At 48.3% G+C, this 13,873-nt stretch overlaps 1 protein-coding gene across 1 annotated transcript in view; it reads left to right on the top strand.

The window, feature by feature from the left end:
- The window catches only part of DYNC2I1 (dynein 2 intermediate chain 1), an 850,736-nt gene that overhangs the window by 761,800 nt on the left and 75,063 nt on the right, over positions 1–13,873 (top strand). Inside the window, 4 exon segments of the mRNA XM_050785712.1 lie at positions 168–221; positions 1,496–1,916; positions 6,098–6,180; positions 9,910–10,218. Of these exon segments, the coding sequence (XP_050641669.1) occupies positions 168–221; positions 1,496–1,916; positions 6,098–6,180; positions 9,910–10,218 (867 nt within the window).

Here is a 13,873-nt window from a genome sequence, read left to right as displayed (position 1 = left end):
TGTATTTCTGTTACCTTTTATTCCAGGAAGTAGAGAAGTATTTTCTGGCATGTCAAGAATTAACTGCCATTGATTTAAATGGCCCTAATGGAAAAGCTGCTCACTGGAGCACAGACAATTAATTATTTTAAACTTTAAACCTTCTAACTTTATACTTTTCTATTTAGAGAAGAACCAAAGATGATACCTGGAGAGCAGATGACCTCAGAAAACATCTCTGGGTAATGCCTGTGAAGATTTGGATTGGGGTCTGTGAGGGACTCGCGTGGTTTTCTTGCACCCAGTTTACCTGGTACACAACACTGTGTGACTTTGGTTACGTGTGCCTCATTGCAGAAGTACTTTCAACTCAGAGGTGAAGGCGTGCAGCTCACAGTCCCTCTGGAACGTTTGTTAAGCCAGCTGGACCCTCCCACCGCTCGTGGGGCCCTGCCAAGGCTCAGGGGCCTCCGCACTGCTCTGGGGTGGGAGTCCTGGCTTCAGGGGCTGCAGCGGTGGGGTGGGGGGAGGGGCTTTGGGACGGCGGTGGGGTGGGGGGAGGGGCTTTGGGACGGCGGCGGGGTGGGGGGAGGGGCTTTGGACCGAGAGAGTCCTCATTTGTATGGGGCCCAGGTGGTTTGTGTCTTAGCGATTTTAAAACACAGCTTCGGTATCTCTCTTTTAACACATATAGTATTTTATTTATTTATTTTTAATTAATTTTACTCTATGTTTTAGAGATGGGGTCTCACCCTTTTACCCAGGCCGGAGGGCAGTGGTGAAATCATAGCTCACTGCAACCTTGACCTTCTGGGCCTAAGCTGTCCTCCCGCCTCAGTCTCTCGAGTAGCTAGGACTACAGACATGAACCACCAGGCCTGCTACTTTTTTAATTTTTTAATTTTTTGGGTAACATGCAGATCTTGCTGTGTTGCTCGGGCTAGCCTTGAACTCCTGGCGTCAGGCAGTCCTTCTGCCTCAGCCTCCCAAAGTGCTGGGATAGTAGGTGTGAGGTACCATGCCTGGCCCAACTTATTTTTGTTGAATTTTACTTTATTTTTCACATTTAGGGGTTATAGGTGCAGGTTTCTTACATGCGTATCTTGCGGAGTGGTGAAGTCTGGGCCATTAGTGCGCCTGACACCTGAATTGTACCTGACACCCGAATTGTACCTGTCACCCGAATAGTGAACATTATACCCGATAGGTAATTTTTCACCCTCTGATACACGTAGTATTTTAGATTTGATTTGCCGATAAATGCGAATGTCCATGATATCAGGGGTGTGGGTGGGCAGCTGTAGAAATCTAAGCTTGACTCCATGTCCTTTAGTGTTCTAAGAACCTCCATGCAGGCCCTGACCCGTCTAGGATTGGAAACTGAGATTGGAAAGCAGCCGAATGCAAATATGTTTTAAGGTCCTTCAGCTGTATGTGCTTCTCACATTCAGGTATTAAAAGTCTAATGGAAATCTGCCTTCCTGGTCACGGAGGACCCTTTGTTCTGTTGTTTTAGGCCATACAGTCAGGCGGTTCCAAGGAAGAGAAGAAGCACAGAGAGAAGAAGCTGCGTAGGGAGTCTGAAATGGACCTTCCTGAACACAAGGAGCCGAGGTACAGGGATCCCGAGCAGGATGCCAGGAGCAGAGACAGGGCGGCTGAAGTCCACACTGCTAAGGAGAGCCCTCGTGGGGAGAGGGACAGAGACAGACAGAGGGAGAGGAGAAGAGACGCAAAAGACCGGGAGAAAGAAAAGCTGAAGGAGAAGCATCGAGAGGCAGAAAAGTCTCACAGCAGAGGAAAGGACAGGGAAAAAGAAAAAGACAGAAGGGCCCAGAAGGAAGAGCCCCGGCAGACCGTGGCCCGCCACAACCTGCTGGGCCAGGAGACACACGACCGGCAGCTCCTGGAGCGGGCGGAGAGGAAGGGCCGCTCAGGTGGGTCCCTGTTTGCCTTCCTGCAGGGCTGTTTCGCTGCTGGTGACAGGTGGGTAGCCCACTCCCTCCTGTCTCTCCCTCCCTCTCCTCCCTCCCCTCTCTCTCCTCTCTCCCCTCTCTCTCCTCTCTCCCTCCCCTCCCTCCTTCCCTCCTCTCTCTCCTCCCTCCCCTCACCTCTCTCCGAAAGAAAAGAAAGAAAGAACCTCCCTCCCCTCCCCCTCCCTCCCTCTCCTCTCTCTCCCTCCCTCCCTCCCTCTCCTCCCTCCCCTCACTCTCTCTCTCCTCTCTCACTCTCTCCCTCCCCTCCCTCCCTCCCTCCCCTCTCTGCCTCCCCTCCCTCCTCTCTCACTCTCTCCCTCCCCTCCCTCCTGTCTCTCTCTCCCTCCCCTCCCTCCTGTCTCTCTCTCCCTCCCCTCCCTCCCCTCTCTCCCTCTCTCCCCTCCCCCTCCTCCCCCCTCTCCTCCCTCCCCTCCTCCCCTCACTCCCCTCCCTCCCCTCCCTCACCCCCCTCCCTCCTCCCCTCCCTCCCTCCCTCCTCCCTCCGTCCCCCCCCCTCTCCCTCTCTCCCTCCCCTCCCCCCCTCCCTCCCTCCCTCCCCTCCCTCCCTGCCGTCCCCCCCCCCCCCCACTCCCTCCCCCTCCCTCCCCCCCCTCCTCCCTCCCTCCCCTCTCCTCCCCCCCTGCCGTCCCTCCCCCCTCCTCTCCCTCCCTGCCGTCCCCCTCCCCTTCCCTCCCTCACTCCCTCCTCTCCCTCACTCCCTCCCCCTCTCTCTCCCCCCCCCCCCCTCCCCTTCTCCCTCCCCCCCTCACTCCCCTCCCTCCACTCCCTCCCTCCCTCCCCTCCCTCACTCCCTCCCCCTCCCTCCCTCCCCTCCCTCTCCCTCCCCTCCCTCCCTCCCTCCCTCCCTCCCCCTCCTTCCCTTCCCTCCCCTCCCTCCTACCCCCTCCCCTTCCTACCCTCCCTCTCTCCCCTCTCTCCCTCCTTCCCTCTTTCCCCTTTCCTTTTTTTTTTCTGGACAGGGTCTTGCTCTGCCCCCAGGCTAGAGTGCAGTGGTGCTATCACAGCTCACGACAGCCTCAGCTTCCTGGGCTCAAGTGATCCTCCCACCGCAGCCCCCAAAGCATTGGCATTACAGACAACAGCCACTGTGCCCAGCTGGCTCTATTTTATTTGTTTATTTATTTATTTATTTATTTTTTATTTCTTTTAAAAGTTCTTGCTGTTTGGGACATTTTCCTCTTTTGAAATGTTCATTCATTATTTTTGTTTTCTCTCATAGTTTTCACAAATGTTTTATCTTTGAAGTTAGATATTCTCTCTCTTGCGGGGGGTGTGTGTGTACTTTTTATCATTGTTGCCTTTTAGTATTTTAAAAACTCATTCAGGCCAGGTGTGGTGGGTCATACCTGTAATTGCAGCACTTTGGGAGGCTGAGGTGGGAGGATTGCTCCAGCCCAGGATTTTGAGACCAGCTTGGGCAACATAGGGAGACTCCATCACTACAAAAAATAAAAAAATTAGCTGTGTGTGGTGGCGCTTGCCTGTAGTTCTAGCTATTTGGTAGGCTGAGGTGGGAGGATTCCTTGAGCCCAGGAGGTTGAGGCTGCAGTAAGCTATGATTGTGTCACTGCACTGCAGCCTGGGCAACAGAGTGAGACCCTGTCTCAAAAGAAAAAACGAAAACTCAAAAAACCATTTAGCTAGCAGACGTGGTGGCTCACGCCTGTAATTCCACACTTTGGGAGGCCAAGGTGGGTGGATCACCTGAGGTCAGGAGTTTGAAACCAGTCTGGCCAACATGGTGAAATCCCGTCTCTACTAAAAATACAAAAAATTTAGCCAGGCGTGGTAGCATGTGCCTGTAATCCCAGCTACTCAGGAGGCTGAGGCAGGGGAATTGCTTGAACCAGGGAGGTGGAGGTTACAGTGAGCCGAGACTGTGCCACTGCACTTCAGACAGAGCCTAATTAATTTTAACAGTAGCTGTCCTACTATTTAATGTTCTTTTCAAAATGATTGTTTTTGACGTTTTTGGTATTTATTTGTGATAACATCTTTTGTTCTCACATCACCCTTTTTTTGGCTACCTGCTCGTTTTTTCAACGTGATGTTGAAAGGAATAGTACTGGAAAGACTTTTGAAAACTGATTGTAGACTAGACTCTCTCAAGTTCATTCCTCTGTACGTCTCTTCTCATCTCCTTTCTTTCCGCACCGCCCATCTGTGCAGCGTGGCCTTTATCCAGGACTGGGTCCCCAGCCCTCTTCTCCAGCAACCCCTTGCCCTTGCTGGCTGGATCTAGTCTCATGGTTTTAAATACTGTTTGTCTCTGTCCTCATTTCCAAGTTTTTACCCCCAGCTGGGCATTGTCCCTGAATTCCAGGCTTGTGTATCCCCTGTGTTTTGATGTCTAATAGATAACACAAACGCAGTGTACCCCACACGGAGCTTCCGGTAGCGCCTCCACACCGGCTGTGCTGCGGGCTTGCCCATCCCAGTCGATAGCACCTGCATCCTCGCGTCCTGAGGTCAAGGCCTGGGATGTATCCTGATGCCCCGCTTTCTCTTCCAGTCTCTCGGAGAGTCCTGGGGTTTCCGCCTTGAAAATCTACCTGGAACGGGGCTCTCCCTCTGTAGCCCAGACTCCTAGAGGAGTGCTCAGTGCTTGGTAAATGCCTTTTTTTTTTTTTTTTTTCTGAGAAGGAGTCTCGCTCTGTCACCCAGGCTGGAGTACAGTGTTGCAGTCTCGGCTCACTGCATCCTCTGTCTCCTGGGTTCAAGCAGTTTTATTCCTCACCCTCCCGAGTAGCTGGGATTACAGGCGCACACCACCACGCCCGGCTGATTTTTGTATTTTCAGTAGAGACGGGGTTTCATCATGTTGGCCAGGCTGTTCTTGAACTCCTGACCTCGTGATCCGCCTGCCTCGGCCTCCCAGAGTGCTTGGATTACAGGCATGAGCTACCGCGCCCAGCCTGGTAAATGCTTTTTGAGTGAATGCACTTTGTCTCAGTGGTCTTTGAAAGTTTAACTTTGCCCTGATCTTTTAAAGTGTCCACTCTCTGAATTTTACATCTGATGCCTTTTTTGTGTGCAGATTCAGAAGTGAAAGTCCAGCTTTCCTTGTTGGATGATGCTTTGGTGTCATCGGTACCTGCCTGGCTCTGTTTGCCCCCCGTCTCTCTTGCAGGTCATGCTGGGCCTTGGTGCTTCAGCCTCCCCAGCCCAGGATGGATGCTGTAGCCTGGTGCCCTGGGGGGTCTGCTGCACCTGGCTTCCTTGTTTATTCAGGGGCCTCTGACTTCCTTGGTCCCCTCAGCAGTGGGGGTGCCAGGAGGTACAGGGGCTGCTCTGGGTCCTCAGTGCATCCAGGAGGGCAGGCGTTTCCCTGGAGCTCACATTTGGCTAAAGTGTTTGGCTGACTGGGCTCGTTCTCCTGTTCAGACTAAGCTCTGCTTCTGCGTGACGCACAGAAACCCGAAGGCTGTATGAGTTTGGTCTGGTGCCCTCTTGAATTTCCAAGGGTTACTCGGACATTTGCCTGGTTGCTTCAGCAGCAAACTGAGCGAGGCAAGAAGCCTCTCTGCTCCTTAGTGTACGAGTCTGTCCTCATACTGCTGTAAAGAAACACCCGAGGCTGGGGAATTTATAAAGAAAAGAGGTTTAACTGGCTCACAGTTGTGCAGGCGTACAGGAAGCGTGGCCGCAGAGGCCACAGGAGACTTGCAGTCCTAGGGGAAGGTGAAGGGAAGCGGTCATGTCTTACAGGGCTGGAGCAGGAGGAAGGGAGAGAGTGGGGAGGTGCCACGTACTTTTAAACAACCAGATCTTGTGAGAACTCACTCAGTATCACAAGAACAACACCGGGGGAAATTCACCCCCATGATCCAGTCACCTCCCACCAGGTCTCACCTTCAGCACTGGGGACTGCATTTCAGTGTGAGATTTGGGTGGGGACACAGATCCAAACTTAGATTGCCATGTTCATCTCCTTCTTCATTTTAAATCTGATACTAGAACTCTTCATTCTTGAATTGGAGACATGTGTTTTAGTTGAAGAATATTTTTAAATACATATTAATAAGCATAAAATGTGCAATACCGTCCGTAGCAAGATGTTAAAAGAACTTTTTGATGTGCTAACATTTGGGAGTATTAAAAATATGTTTTACTTCTTGTAGTAAGTAAAGTAAGAAGTGAAGAGAAAGATGAAGACTCTGAAAGAGGAGATGAAGATAGAGAAAGAAGATACCGAGAAAGAAAGGTATATGAAGCAAGGCCTGGGGAAAGGTTTTCCAAATGTTGCTGAGTAAAGGATATTTTAAACGTTATTGTTAGAAGCATTTTTAGAAAATGTCCTAAGCCAGGATTTCAGGCCTGGAAAAGGCCTTCAGCACTGTGTGTAGTCAGTTTCTTTCTCCCCATGGTCGAATGTGTTTTTCTGATTCCAAAGGTAATTTGTGATTATTTTAGAAAATTTAGAAGATATAGGCCAGGTGCAGTGGCTCACGCCTGTAATCCCAGCACTTTGGGAGGCCGAGGCAGGCAGATCACAAGGTCAAGAGATTGAGATCATTCTGGCTAACGCAGTGAAACCCCATCTCTACTAAAACTACAAAAAAATTAGCCAGGCGTGGTGGCGGGCACCTGTAGTCCCAGCTACTTGGGAGGCTGAGGCAGGAGAATGGCGTGAACCCGGGAGGCGGAGCTTGTAATGAGCCGAGATTGCGCCACTGCACTCCAGCCTGGGCGACAGAGCGAGGCTCCATCTCAAAAAAAAAAAAAATTTAGAAGATACAAAGAAGTAATAAGAAAATAAAAACTGTCTAATCCTACCCCACAGGTAAGTATTGATAGCATTTAGGTATGTATTTTTCCAGGTCTATATATTTGTGTATGTATAACACTGTTTTCTTTAGTTAGATTTTTACTGTTTCATAAATTGTTTAAACGGAACACATTTTGAGCCTTTTCCTGAGTGATCCCGTCTCTCTCCGTGTTTCAGTGCGTGTGTGGCTTGGTATTTCGCGGTGTGGATGTGTTGGTGCTCTCGAGGCACCTGCGGTTTTGGACACTTAGGTTGTTTCTGTGTGTTTGTGTTTTCTCTTTAAATTATAAAGACATCCAGATGGTATGCTTTTTGGTTTGTTCATAATTATTTCCTTATGATTAATTTCTGGAAATGAACTTGCTAGAAGTAAATGTAAACTTACCCCATTTGCTTTACATAAAAGTTGTAATTATTTATATCATCAGAGCATAATTCCTCCTGTCCTAAGCAGGAGCTGGGCATTATCTTCATTTAAAAGTTTTGCTCTTTTGATTCAGAAGAAAATGGCATTTCTGGGCATTTTTAAAAGCAGGTTTACTGTCTTTTGTTATTTACCACTTGTGTACTTTTGCTTATTCTTTTTCTCTTTTTTATTTTATTTTTATTTTTTAGAGACAGAGTCTTGCTCTGTCACCCAGGTTGGAGTGCAGTGGTGTGATCATAGCTCACTGCAGCCAGGAATTGCTGGGTTCAAGCAGTCTTCCCACCTTAGCCTCCCGAGTAGCTGGGACTACAGGTGTGTACCACCAAGCCCATTTTTAAATTTTTTGTAGAGACTGGGTCTCACTGTGTTGTCCAGGCTGGTCTGGAACTCCTGGTCTCAAGTGATCCTCCCACCTCTTCCTCCCAGAGTGCTGGGATCACAGGCGTGCGCCACTGCACCTGCTGTTGGCTGATTTTTCACTGGTGCATCTGACTGGTTTGTAAGAGTACTTTAAAGGTTAACTCTCTGCCAGTCATTTATGTTGCTGTTTTTGGCTGGTGTTGAATTGGACCTGGGGGATTTTTATTTTTGTAAGTAAGTTTAAAATCATGAAGTAGCCAGGTCTGTGCTGTTACCAGGTCTGTGCTGTTAGCAGGTCTGTTGTTGATGGAACGCACTCTCCACAGCAAAGTTACATGAGTTGTCACCTGTGTTTTTTTCTGGGTCTTTAACTTTTTTTTAAAAAAAGGATTTAAATTTGGCCAGGCATGGTGGCTCAAGCCTGTAATCCCAGCCCTTTGGGAGGCTGAGGCAGGTGGATCATGAGGTCAGGAGATTGAGACCATCCTGGCTAACACAGTAAAACGCCGTCTCTACTAAAAATACAAACAATTAGCAGGGTGTGGTGGCGCGTGCCTGTAGTCCCAGTTACTTGGGAGGCTGAGGCAGGAGAATCGCTTGAACCCGGGAGGCGGAAGTAGTGGCGAGCTGAGATCGCGCCATTGCACTCCAGCCTGGGCAACAAGAGTGAAACTCCATCTCAAAAAATAAAAAAAAGACGACTTAAATCTTTAATTACACAGAGTTTATTTTGATGAATGGTGTGAATGGTTCTCTAACTTTGAGGTGTTTGGTCAGGGAGGGCATTAGCAAGTTTTCCGTAGGAAGGTCGCCCTGGCAAAGATGAGTCGGGTGGATGGGAGTTGGGGAGAATTGAGGAAGGAGCTGAGTGAGGAGACTGTTGGGTCCACAGGAGACACCCCAGGGAACTGAGAGATGCGGAGGGCGCCACAGACCTGGAGTCCAGTGGTCCCTGGTGGGGGATGAACAGAGGAAACTCCATGTGAAGGGACAGGGACGGGCACAATCTGGGGTCTGTTGAACGCGATGTCAGGGCTCCCAGAACTAAGAGTCCAAGCCAGCAGTATTCTGTTGTGGTGACCTGCTCTGCAGCTTGGGATGGAGATGACCGCTGGTGCCCTGAGCATCTGCAGTGTTTTCATCGCAGAGATGACTGAACGCTGGTCCCATTTTCAAGACTCTGTCTGCATGGGACTAATTAGGAGAGAAAGAGTGATATGATGTGCCCATGTGAGAGATGTGGCAGCCTTGTGCTGTCGTACTCATCGGAGTGGGCATCTCTCAGAGAAGTCAGAGGTTGCGCAGGAGGGACCCCAGGGCTGGCGGAGTTTAGGCTGAGGGCCACAAGCATGAAGGATGAGGCTGTGGAGGCCAGGAGGGCCGACTGTGAGTGCCGGGCGCCATGGGGAGAGGCCGGGAGGGCCGACGGTGAGTGCAGGGCGCCATGGGGAGAGGCTGGGAGGGCCGACGGTGAGTGCCGGGCGCCATGGGGAGAGGCCGGGAGGGCGCCATGGGGAGAGGCCGGGAGGGCGCCTGTGAGTGCCGGGGCCATGGGGAGAGGCTGGGAGGGCGCCATGGGGAGAGGCCGGGCGCCATGGGGAGAGGCTGGGAGGGCGCCATGGGGAGAGGCTGGGAGGGCGCCATGGGGAGAGGCCGGGAGGGCCGACGGTGAGTGCCGGGCGCCATGGGGAGAGGCTGGGAGGGCGCCATGGGGAGAGGCTGGGAGGGCGCCATGGGGAGAGGCCGGGAGGGCGCCATGGGGAGAGGCATTGCTTTCTCTATGGGAGCGAGGTGGCTGGGGTGCAGAGAGTTTACTGTGTGACGTTGGGGTGGCAGCAGTGTCTGACCGTGGACCATGACATGAATAGGGTTTTTCCTTACAGAAGGGTAACAGATTAAGTTTTCAGGAATGTATCTGACAGTGGAATTGAGGAGTGAAGGGGGCAGTGGTAGTTCTATAAGTTTTCCTCCTTTTGTTATAACATTTATAAAGACAGCACAGTTGTCCTTTGGTATCCATGGGGGAAGGGCTCCAAGACCCCCTCAGATACCAAAATCCATGAATACTCAAGTCCCCCGTATAAAATGGTGTAGTGTCTGCGTATAACCTACACACATCCTCCTGGATGCTTTAAATCATCTCTAGATTACTTAAAATGCCTAGTGCAATATAAAGGAGATGTAAATAGTTGTTATTGTTTAGGGTGTAATGACAAGGAAAAAGTCTGTGTATGTTTAGTACAGACATGATTTTCTTCGAATGTGTTTGATTTGTCTGTGGTTGGTTGGATCTGTTGTTGCGGAACCCATGGAGAGGGAGGCCGGCTGCGCTCCTGTTTGATGTGCTCCTGTGTTTCTCAGCTTGTTGTGTTTTACAGCTGCAGTACGGAGACAGCAAGGACAACCCTCTCAAGTACTGGCTTTATAAAGAAGAAGGTGACAGGAGACACAGGAAGCCCAGAGACCCAGATCGAGACAAGAAACACCGAGAAAAAAGTAGCACAAGGGAAAAAAGAGAAAAATATTCCAAAGAGAAAAGTAATTCATTCTCTGAAAAAGAAGGGGAAGAAAGACATAAAGAAAAGCGACACAAAGAAGTCCTTCGTTTTGATGATGAGAGGCACCGAACCAGTGTGGATAGAAAAGAGAGATCAGCAAAAGACGAGCACAAGAAAAGGGAATCCAAGGTACCCCTTCCGATGCTTCGTTGCCTTCACAGCCGCCACTAGGTCAGCGCTCTCAGAGGAGGTTTACCGGGGCGTGTCGCCAGACAAAGTTGAGATTTGTGGCCTGGTAGTAGTAATTTAGGAGAAATGCGACTCAGGTCTTGATTATGTGGTTAGTACAGACAGATTACTGATCTCCTAAGAAATGTGATGTCACATATTTTGATTATATTGTGAATGTACTTTTAACAGATATTTGGAAATCTATCATAAAATTTTGAAATCTGGCTGGGTGTGGTGGCTAATGCCTGTAATCCCAGCACTTTGGGAGGCAAAGGTGCGGATCACCTGAGGTCAGGAGTTCGAGACCAGCCTGACCAACATGGTGAAACCCCGTCTCTACTAAAAATAAAAAAATTAGCAGGGCATGGTGGCATGTGCCTGTAATCTCAGCTACTCTGGAGGCTGAGGCAGAAGAATCGCTGGAACTCAGGAAGGAGAATCGCTGGAACCCAGGAGACATAGGTTGCAGTGAGCTGAGATCGCACCACTGCACTCCAGCCTGGGTGATGGAGTGAGACTCTGTCTCTCAAAAAAAAAAAAAAAAAAAAATTGAAATTTAACATTGAAAAGGAAGCTGGTAGGTTTTTTTTTTTTTTTTTTTTTTTTTTGAGACGGAGTCTCGCTCTGCCGCCCAGGCTGGAGTGCAGTGGCCGGATCTCAGCTCACTGCAAGCTCCGCCTCCCGGGTTCACGCCATTCTCCTGCCTCAGCCTCCCGAGTAGCTGGGACTACAGGCGCCTGCCACCGCGCCCGGCTAGTTTTTGTATTTTTTAGTAGAGACGGGGTTTCACCGTGTTAGCCAGGATGGTCTCGATCTCCTGACCTTGTGATCCGCCCGCCTCGGCCTCCCAAAGTGCTGGGATTACAGGTGTGAGCCACCGCGCCCCACCATTTTTTGTTTTTAAGTCTCTTTCCTTAGATCAAAACTTCATCATTTTCTCTCAATGTTATATTATGAACGTTTTTAAACATACAGCAAAGTCGACATTTTCCAGTGAACACTCACGTACCCACAACTTAGACTTCACCACTCACCTTTTATTGAATTTGGCTATTCTCCATTCCCTAAATCACGTTTAATTACTGGAAGTGACTTAGGTTACATGTGCTTAGTTCCACCCAGAAATGCCTTTCTGGACATAGATTTGGCTTTTATTAAAGGTGGATGAGAAAAATGGTCTATGAAGAACATTATCCTGTACCTTTGTAAAACCACTGCCTTCAAATTAGTCCCAGAAGAAAGATTATTCAGATGACTGACGTTTTCTTTTTAAGACAAGTTGTTCCTATCTGAGTGGCTTGTGTGCTGGGCACGGTTCTAGGTGCTGAGGATACAGCTGTGAACAAAACAAAACTTACTGTTCTTATGGTGCTTATGTTGTATTGGAGAAGCCATAGGATAAAGAATTACCAAAAAAAAAAAAAAGAAATCAAATCTCAGACAGGTGTGGTGGCTTACACCTGGAGTCCTACTACTCAGCAGGTGGGAGGATCTCTTGAGCCCAGGAGTTCAAGACCACCCTGAGAAATAGAGCGAGACCCCCCCCATCTCTACCAAAATAAAAATAAAAAATTAGCCAGGCATGGTGGCACACGCCTGTAGTCCCAGCTACTACAGAGGCTGAGGTGAGAGGATCACTTGAGTGGAGGAGGTCAAGGCTGCAGTGAGCTATGATTGTATCACTGCAGTCCAACCTGGGTGGTAGAGTAAGACCTTGTCTTAAAAGAAAAAAGAGGCCAGTCACGGTGGCTCACACCTGTAATCCCAGCACTTTGGGAGACCAAGACAGGCGGATCACTTGAGGTCAGGAGTTCGAGACCAGCCTGGCCAACATAGCAAAACCCCATCTCTAGTAAAAAAAAAAAAAAAAAAAAAAAAAAAAAAAAAAACTGCAAAAATTAGCCAGGTGTTGTGGAGCGTGCCTGTAATCTCAGCTACTCGGGAAGCTGAGGCAGGAAAATTGCTTGAACCTGGGAGGAAGAGGTTACAGTTTGCTGAGATCGTGCCACTGCACCCCAGACTGAGAGACAGAGTGAGCCTTCATCTCAAAAAAAAAAAAAAAAGAAAAAAAGAAAAAGGAAAAAATGAACAGATACATGATATAACTTCAGAAACGGTGATCGAGCATTGTATAATTAAAATTTTCCTTTGTGTTGACTTTTAGAAATTCAAAACTTTTGCAGCTTTTGATACTCAAAATTAGTATCAACTCAGATGTTCTTCAGCTGAGTACTCTGTGAACCTGCTGCTTGATGTAATTATCCTGTGGTTACCATAAAGTGCAAGGGGCACTGTTAGTAATTGTAACTGGGACTGTTCCTAGGGATAGATGTTCTCTGTGATTGTCTCTTGTCTCTCACTTTCTCTATATGATATTTTTTCTTTCTTTCTTTTTTTTTTTTTTGTTTTTTTGTTTTGAGACTGAGTCTCACTGTATTGCCCAGGCCGGAGTGCAGTGGTGTGATCTTGGCTCACTGCAGCCTCCACCTCCCGGGTTCAAGTGATTCTCCTGCCTTAGCCTCCCTAGTAGCTGGGATTACAGGCGTGCGCCTGGCTATTTTTTTTTTTTTTTTTTGTATTTTTAGTAGAGTTTCGCCATGTTGGCTAGGCTGGCCTCAAACTCCTGACCTCAGGTGATTCGCCTTCCTTGGCCTACCAAAGTGCTGGGATTACAGGTGTGAGCCACGGTGCCCAGCCTCTATATGATTTTTGATCCATGATTTTAATTAGAATTATGTAACTTTTATTGTAAGCTTTCTCCAGTTATCAATTAGAGATACAAAGGGTATGAGTAAGTACAATAAATATACAAAATGTTCTTCTAAGCTTCCTGACCAGTGACTTCTTTAATAGAAGAATACAGTGGCCTCATTATCCTATCTGCCACACCTTTATCCTTTTATTTATTTTTATTTAAAAATTTTTTTTCTTTTTTATTATACTTTAAAGTTCTGGGATACATGTGCAAACGTGCAGGTTTGTTACATATGTATCCATGTGCCATGTTGGTGTGCTGCACCCATTAACTCGTCATTTACATTAGGTATATCTCCTAATGCTCTCCCTCCCCCAGCCCCCCACCCCACAACAGGCCCCAGTGTGTGATGTTCCCCTTCCTGTGTCCAAGTGTTCTCATTGTTCAATTCCCACCTATGAGTGAGAACATGTGGTGTTTGATTTTTTGTTCTTGTGATAGTTTGCTGAGAATGATTTCCAGCTGCATCCATGTCCCTACAAAGGACACGAACTCATCCTTTTTTATGGCTGCATAGTATTCCATGGTGTATATGTGCTACATTTTCTTAATCCAGTCTGTCATTGATGGACATTTGGTTTGGTTCCAAGTCTTTGCTATTGTGAATAGTGCTGCAGTAAACATACGTGTGCATGTGTCTTTATAGCAGCATGATTTATAATCTTTTGGGTATGTACCCAGTAATGGGATGGCTGGGTCAAATGGTATTTCTAGTTCTCGATCCTTGAGGAATCGCCACACTGTCTTGCACAATGGTTGAACTAGTTTACAGTCCCACCAACAGTGTAAAAGTGTTTCTATTTCTCCATAGCCTCTCCAGCACCTGTTGTTTCCTGACTTTTTAATGATTGCCATTCT

The sequence above is a fragment of the Macaca thibetana genome, chromosome 3 (genome assembly GCF_024542745.1).
Source record: "Macaca thibetana thibetana isolate TM-01 chromosome 3, ASM2454274v1, whole genome shotgun sequence".
Taxonomy (NCBI): domain Eukaryota; kingdom Metazoa; phylum Chordata; class Mammalia; order Primates; family Cercopithecidae; genus Macaca; species Macaca thibetana.
This window is presented reverse-complemented; position numbering and strand designations above follow the sequence as displayed.